Source organism: Antedon mediterranea, chromosome 9 (genome assembly GCF_964355755.1).
Source record: "Antedon mediterranea chromosome 9, ecAntMedi1.1, whole genome shotgun sequence".
Taxonomy (NCBI): Eukaryota; Metazoa; Echinodermata; class Crinoidea; order Comatulida; family Antedonidae; genus Antedon; species Antedon mediterranea.
In genome coordinates, this window is record NC_092678.1 from 7,736,579 (window position 1) to 7,745,366 (window position 8,788).

Consider the following 8,788-nt stretch of genomic DNA (forward strand, 5'->3'; position numbering starts at 1 on the left):
CCTTTAAAGGGAAGATGAGAAGATCGAGTGTCGATTGTGGCGAAGGACCATAGAAATAGTACGAACAGGAGGAAGAAATGGATGAAGAGGGTGTTCAGGGACTGTGTGATGGCACAAATAAATTTAAGTAAAAAATACTGATGCCTTAAAGAGAAGGGAATAATATTGAAATTAGAAAAAATGACGGGATAGGTAGAATAAGTAGTGATCAGAGAGGAGTTTAGCGACATAGAGTTAGAGACGTTTAATTCGGGCGATTTCATATTGGGGGAGGAGACCATAGGTAGAGCAAGAGTATTCAATAGCAGGTTGAATGTAGGATTTATATAAAAAAGCAATAGTATCAGAATCAAGGTATTTAAGAATAGAGATTTTTCTGATAGCAGATTTGTAGACAGAAGAAATTTGACTTCCTATCAGGGTGACCTTCAGGGTGACCTTCAGGGTGACCTTCCAGCAAAATGGTTCAGTTTTACCACAATCACAATGTTTCTGAAATAGCCAAAATCCAGCCCTGTTTTTGACCAGTCGGTTGCAAGGCAAGTAGGCTTTGATTTCACACCTTCTTCAATTTCGTTTATGATCACCATTTTTGATTCTTCAAATATATTTTTGAGGTAGTCATCCTAGCGGAATGGTACTGTATTCCCGGTTTCAGTAGTTCGCGGAGTGGGAGCATCTTTTTTGCCTTTGAGAATGCATAAAGCCACTTGGTTAATTAGGCCGAACTATGAGCAAATGTCGGTGATATTCTTCGGTGTAGGAAAGTCTTTGATGGCCTTCAGATATTTTCGATGAATGTGGTGAGATGGCGGTCATCTTCATGAAGTGCCACACTATGGTAGCCGTTCCAGGCATCAAATACTGTTGTCTTTGTTCCATGTGGAACAGCTCCTGCTTGGTGGAATGGAGATCGAGTGTGGTGGGTATCATGTGTGGCGTGGGCTATCCACCAGGAGCCTCATTGGAGGACCTTCCATCTTCGGGGGTGTTTGTTGGTCACCGGTGTTAAAATTACTGGACTTGTAGTAATCAATGAGAAACTGTTGTAAGCGAATGTGATTGTCATCTGTAGCTGGAAAAGGTAATTTGCGGATAACTAATTATAAAATGATATTTACTTCTATTTAATTAAAATAGTAGGGTTTTAGGAAAAATACAGTATTTGCTGAGCTTAATAAATCCTGATCAGCTTTCACCACTGTGACTTTGAATGGGTTTGGGTGTAGGAAGTCAAATTGTTAAATGTCTTTAGTAGATTTCTATTTAACATATTTGCATTGTATACTTGCTTTATAAATTGATAAATGAAAACAAAAAACAAGATTCATTAATTATCTACCTAAAATCAACATTCGCACAGTATCAGGGCTGTAATTGTAAGAGAACTGATTTTGAATATCGAAACGTGGCAGGCTATAGGTGCTTGACCTTTGACAAGATCGCCTAAAATTTATAATTTAAAACTACGATACTTAGTATTGTATATTGACGGGAAATGGTAAAAACATTATATTTTATTTATTTGACTTTGCTTCTCCTCGCTATGTGTGTAGAGGAACTCTACAACATGTTTTCGTGAAGCGATTTTTGTTTCGCTGACCAAACTGTTTCTTTTTTACATGTTTTTACACAGGGTTATTAGGCTTGCAGCGCATTTATTTGGGCACATTTGATAGGTAAACAAAATCTAAAACGGCGGGAGAGTATGTGTCAATTAGTTGAAAGAGAGCACGCCTTTGAGTACTCTCAGTAAAAAATAAAGATTGTACCTTTGTTGATCATTGGTGAATTTGAGTTTTAATGTTATTTGATAATGATAAATCTTATTAATCTTTGCGATGTAAATCAAGTTAAATAAGTTGAAGGATATCATCTTAAAATCATTGGTTTATTATTACATACCTTAGTGGATTTTAGACTACACCATGGCATCCGTTTGATGCAGAGTGTTTGTGACAGCAATATGTCTTATTAAAGGTTTATTATGAAATATTGAATTTGCTGAGTTAGCTATGTTTGGTTTATACATAAATATGTTTAATAAGTCTAGTTCAGGTTAATTGATGTTAAGCCGTTACCGTATTATACATACAGTGTATGGTAAATAACTTAATCAAATAGTGTGTTGAACATAAAGTCAGGTCACGATAGAGGGCTCACTTGTCGTGTGACCTCTGACATGTAAACAAAGATGTCAGCACCCACGAGTTCGCCGCGCAATGTGACGATACATGTCTTGGAGTATTTACAACCTTTTGTTGAATTTGTTAATCGCATGCTAAATATAAGTAATATTACGGTGGGATATTTGTCTGCAGGTATATGTTGTATTAGGAAGGCACAGGCTTTCAGTGTAGATTCAAGTAGTCATCTGAGCTAGAGCGACCACAATCACGTAACAATTATACTTATATATGTTTATTATTTCACTGTTACAGTTGTGATGATGCTTAAGGCTTCAGCGTTATGTTTATCCTTGTGTAATTCAATATGTTATCAATGATTCACAATTCCAATGCTTTATAGTGATTTACGTTTCTTACTATGTTGTTCTTTATTTAGTCACCAGACCGACGGACACATAATAAATGTTGAAATCTCAAAGTGGTTTGTTGTTTTGCGTCGTTTTATGTGGTACACTATAAGCTTGGATGATTATTACAGAGGGTTGAAAGTTGCTGCGAAGTATCCTTGTTTCAACACGCTACACGATTAATGGTCAAGTCCGTAACAGGGGTGTATATAATTACCGCGCTAAGCACATGATACTGGTGCTCTAATACTATGAAGGAACTAATTTTCCTCGATGGGAATGGTAAATGGGTGTCACGGAACTAATAAATAAACATTTATCACACCGATCAGTATAACCAAGTCTTTATTCGTTTGAGTTTGTGTGTGTGTGTGTGGCTGTAAAAAAGGGTGTGAATCGACACCTCTTTCAATATCTTGCATAAAACATCGTTTTGAGATGAAAACAATATATGTGACTGCCGAGCCGCCATTAACACTTATCGAACAGTGGAGACAAACTATAGAGGGCGGTACGCATAACAAATTATCAATCGCGAACAGAACTCCCCCTGTGATGTAACACATCACAATAACTACATACTAAATAACATAACTATAAAGCATTTAAATAACAATACAAACTTCCTAAAACAAGAAGTAAGCAATCGAATCTAGAGTTATTTACTGTCCGATTCCACAAGTAGCACTAATTCATGCACAGGTCTGTTAAAACTCTTTCCGCTTGGCAAACGTACACTGACTTTACGAACGCAACCATCTTCTCCTGGGAAAACATTGTTCACAATGCCCATTGGCCACCGAATTCTTTTGGCACTGTTGTCTTTCAACAACACCACATCTCCAATTTTCATATTGCTTGCCTTGTCTTTCCATTTACGTCGTGGTTGTAATGTTTGCAAATATTCAAGTCGCCATCTTTTCCAGAACTGATCAGCCATAATCTGAACCAGTCTCCATTGGGCCTTGTACATGTTTTGCACGGTCCTTTCAATTATCACTTCTTCTATTCCTGGGTGCTTTTGAGTTAACAACATAGACGGTGTGAGGTATACAAAATCATCTGCATGGTTGCTTAATGGAACAAGAGGTCTTGAATTAATAATAGCAACAACCTCTGACATAATCGTTGTTAGGACTTAGTGACTCATGTTTTTATTTTGGTGGTCAACCAGCATTCCATCCAGCACTCTTCTAGTAATCCCGATCATTCTCTCCCACGCACCTCCCATATGGGATGCGTGGGGCGGGTTCATTTTCCATTCTATTTGATTCTTCACAAGATGGGTATGCAAATCATCATCGTTGCTTGCACCTATAAAGTTAGTGCCTTGATCTGATCGAAGGGTTTTGATTTTGCCTCTGACAGACACAAACCTCCTAAGTGCATTGATGAAAGATGACGTTGACATTTCTTCAATTACTTCAATATGAATTGCTCTCGTGGATAAGCATGAGAACATAACGGCCCATCTTTTGTTTTTCGCTATACCGCCTCTTGTACGTCTGGCCACTATGTCCCAGGGTCCAAAACAATCAACGCCTACATGTGTGAAAGCTGGATCGCAAGACATTCGGTCTTCTGGCATGTCTCCCATCCTTTGAACAGCTAAAGTTCTTCTAAGTTTCCGGCACAGTACACAACGGTAAATCACTGAGGACACTAATTTTTTACAACTTGTGATCCAATAACCTGCTTGTCTGATCATCCCTTCAGTTAAGTGTCTGCCTTGGTGATGTATTTTCGTGTGGTAATGATGAACAAGTAGCTTCGCCACATGGCTATTTCCTGGAATTAGTGTAGGGTGTTTTTCGATGAAGGGAAGTTTAGACTTGTGTAATCTACCACCAACGCTTAACAAACCTTCAGCTTTTAACATTGGTGATAGGGCTATCACGGAGCTATTTCTGTGAACAGGCTTTCCTGCTCTCAGGCAGTTTATCTCACTGTCGTAGAACTGTCTTTGCAAATCTTTGATGATAACGATTTCAGCTTGTCTGTATTCGTCTATGGATCTATGCTGCGTGCATATATGCCACCCAGAACATTGTGATGTCTTCTCACCTGCTCTGAATGAAGATGCTTGATGTTTCAAGTAAGTAATTGCTCTTGTCAAGCCTGTCCATGTAGAAAAGTGTTTTATTCTCTCTTCACTGAGCATCTGGGGTTTGATTACCACTGTTTTAAAGGTGGTAACTTCTTCTTTTCTAATTTCCTTGTCGTTTTCAGGGTCAACAAGAGGAAATGATGATTCTTCTTCTTTATGCAAATGTTGAGGGCCAGTGAGCCAAGCACATGACTGCAATTTTGATGGGTCAACATATCTAGTTCCATGATCTGCTGGATTTTGATCAGTTGGCACATAATTCCATTGATGTGGTTCACATACTAACAGCACCTTTTCGACTCTGTTGGCAACATAAGTATGAAATCGTCTTGTAGTGTTGTTCAAGTACCCTAAGCATACCCTGCTGTCTGAATGGTATATGATGTCACTTGGAGGAAAGTGTAGTTCTGTGATGATGATTTTAGCTAGTTCTGTAGCAACTACAGTAGAACAGAGTTCAAGACGAGGAATAGTATGTCCTTGTTTAGGAGCTATACGTGATTTTCCAATGAGGAATCCAACCTCGGTTCCGTGGATAGTGGTTGTTCTTAAGAATGCTACAGCTGCAACCGCTTGTTCTGAAGCATCACAGTACACATGCACCTTTGTATTTATCACATCCTTTCTTAGACTTTTGTGGTAAGTTCTTTGGATTTTTAGTGATGCCAGCTTCTTCAGGCTTTCTTTCCATGCGTCCCACTTATGTTTCATCCCTTCTGGCAATGGGTCATCCCAGTCTAGTTTAAGATGCATGATCGTTCGGAATAGAACTCGTCCACGAACCAGCACAGGGGAAATGAAGCCCAATGGGTCGTATATACTATTAATGGTAGCTAGAACGCCACGTTTTGTGAATGGCTTTTCTTCGGGGTTAATGTGGAATGTAAATACATCTTCAAATAGTCTCCATTGTAAGCCTAGACTTCTTTGAATAGGAGCGCCTCCTTCTTCCACATTAAAATCTCTGATTTCTTTGGCAATGTCTTCTCGTTCAAAAGCATTCAACACCTCTTGGCTATTTGACGAAATCTTATGTAGGCGTACACCACCACTGGTCATCAATGCCTGTTGTGTTCGCTTCATTAAGGAGATTGCTGTAGCGTTGTCTTCACAAGATGTTAAGCCGTCGTCTACGTAAAAATTGTTATTCACAAAATCTACAACATCAGGGTCGGCTTCCTTGACAATTTCACGTAACCCATAGTTGGCAACTGCTGGTGAGGGCTTGTTCCCAAAGACATGCTTACACATCCTGTACTCTATCAGTGGTTTGCTTAGGTCATTTTCTTCATACCAGAAAAACCTCAAAAAGTTCCTATGCTTTTCGACTACTCCAAAGCAATAGAACATGCTTTCTATATCACCACACACTGCTACGCCTTCTCTTCGGAAACGCATCAACACACCAACTAGTCCGTTCGTTAAGTCCGGCCCTTTGAATAGAACTTGGTTCAGCGATACTCCCTGAAAGACGGCGGAAGAGTCAAACACACCTCTTATTTTCTCCAATTTCTTAGGGTGGTAAACACCAAATAGAGGTAAGTACCAGCGTTCTTCGTGTGCTTTAAGTGGTGGTGCCTTTTCTGCATGTCCATTATCTAATACTCCTTTCATGAAGGCGATGAAGTGTTGTCTTTTGATACTATCCTTTTCAAGAGATTTGTGAAGTATCAGTGCTCTCTTCAATGCCTGTTCTCGGTTGTTAGGAAGTCTAGGTCTTGGTGTCCGAAAAGGTAATAGAGCAGTCCACTGTTTATCAGGATTTAACTTTCCTTCAGTCTCCATAATCTTTAAAAACTGCTTCTCTTCTCTTGAAAAACTTATTGTGTCTTCACCGCTGTCGAAAAGTTCATCCACTTTCACTTTGTTAGGACATGGGTCTAGTGTGGAAGGTTTTCCATTACTTTGGATTTGAACACTTGTTCTGCATGCTGATATAGAAGTGTTAGGTACATGCACCTCTCCAAGGCAGGTCTCACCTATGACGACCCAACCCAAATCAAGTCTTTGTCCCCAAGGTGCGTTGTCCGGACCATTTATCACTTCTCGCACCTTATGTACTTGGGGGGCATCACGGCCTAGAAGTATCAGCACCTCAGCAGACTGGTCGATAGATGGAATTTTTGCCGCGATGGATTCAAGATGTGGGAAAGCCATTGCAACTTCCGGTGTAGGGATTTCTGACTTATTTCCAGGAATTTCTTCACATTCAAGTAGGTTAGGTAGAATTATTTGAACCTCTCTGTTGATTGCTTCAACAACCACGGATTGCAGTTTTCTACCAGTAGTTTTCTTTTCTCCATTACAAGTTTTTATTCTATAGTTGATTAGTTCACCAGATATTTCGAGCAGGTCAAACATCTTGCTAGCCACCAATGATTTGTTGCTTTGTTCGTCGATAAGTACATATGTTTTTACTACCTTGTCAGGATTCTCTTTCAGGTACACATTAGCTAGACATATCTTCGAGCACGATCTACTTACTCCTTCTCTGCCACAGATGTCCAGACAGCTAGGAGATACATATTCAAGTTCGTTTGTGGCAGATGCATTCTTGCCAACCTGTTTAGGTGGTGTTGAGGTATTCTTTTCAACATTTTTAACTTGTTTTGGTTGTGCTGAGTCGTTCTTTTCAATATTTTTAACCTCTTGTGGAGGTGTTGAGGTGTCCTTTTGAGTATTCTTAGCCTGTTTAGGTGTTGTAGAGGTATATGTTTGATTGTGTAAAACATCTAAATGTCCTTCACTTTTACATATTTCACACTTCACTCTAGCTTTACATTCCTTTGCAAAATGAGACCTCCCTAGGCATCGGAAGCATAATTTGTAGTCCTTAATAAGTTTCTTCTTTTCCAAGTATGATTTCGCTATGAACACCCTGCATTTCACCAATGGATGTTTTCCTTCATGCAGTGGGCACATGCCATCATTAACATATTTATTTGTAATATTTGTATTCTTTACATTCACCAATGTTCGTTGAGCCTTTGAGACACCTTTACCACTGTTCTTGTGATTAGCTGGCCTGCAGAAGCTAGGATCATTCCATATCTTAGAATATTTTTGAACAAACTTGACATATACATTGAATGGTGGAAATAGAACTTTATGGTCCAACTTGTACTGTGAGCCTGTCATACACCATTTTTCTTGAAGGTTGTTAGGAAGCTTTTCGACAAGTGGGTGCAAACCCCTTGCAGAGTCCAAGGCAGCTAGGCCTGGATATATACCTTCTTCTTTCATATACTGAATTTCATTCATCAGCTGGCTGAATAGCATTATTTTCTCAGCCTCCCATGTATTTATTTTAGGAAAAGTCTCTATTCTAGTCTGAATATCCTTCTCTAATGCTTCGGCTGAACCATACTTGTTGTCAAGAATCCCCCAAATCCGTTCTAATCCTAATTCTGGTCTGGAAATGTGTGAATTGTAAATTGAAATAGATAATTTGTGAGACTCGCTACCCAGCCATTTCATTAAAAGTTCCAACTTTTGTGACGGTGTCAAGTTTAATTCCATTGTGGTATTGTGGAAGGCTGCCTTCCATGCCCGGTAATGTGCTGCTTTGTCAGTAAACTTTCTTAGGCTGTTGTTTACCAACTCCTTCTTTAGGAGAGCATTACCTATCTGCGAAGCCGCCTCTATAACTGTCGTAGGTCTGCTAGATTTATCAGGTATCGAACCTTCTGGTGTAAGATTTAACGCTGGATTGGGATGAGGATTTTTCATAGCAAAGGCATCTGTAGCGCTAGGAGATGGCCAGGCGAGAGGCTATAAGTGACTACATCTTCATTTTGCTCGTTCTTCGAGCATATGGAATCGTTATCAGTGAGATATTGCATTACCCTTTCTTTCGGGTCATCTGTAGGAAGGTTAATTTCACTACCTGCCTTAGAATTTGCAGCTTCTTCTAGTGTAGCTGCTTCAGCTTCTGCTGCTGCTGCGTCCTTTTCAGCTTCCAACAACTGTATTTGGGCACTTTGCCGTTTCATTTCTGCCTCTTGAAATGCCATCCTTTGTCTAATCTGTGTTTGTTGGCGTGTGAAATCCAATTTCACTTTACTCGCTTCCGCCTTGGCACGAGCTTTTGATGCCACAGAACTGCGGGATGAACATGAGCTGGAACTGGTGCTTCGTTTTGAACT

General features: G+C 39.6%; 1 protein-coding gene across 1 annotated transcript; it reads right to left on the reverse strand.

Annotated features, from left to right (window-relative positions):
• Positions 1-3,674: 3,674 nt before the first annotated feature.
• On the reverse strand, positions 3,675-8,372 carry LOC140058128 (uncharacterized). Its single transcript, XM_072103684.1, has one exon. It carries the CDS (start codon positions 8,370-8,372, stop codon positions 3,675-3,677), a length of 4,698 nt encoding a protein of 1,565 aa, XP_071959785.1.
• Between the last annotated feature and the right edge of the window lie 416 nt (positions 8,373-8,788).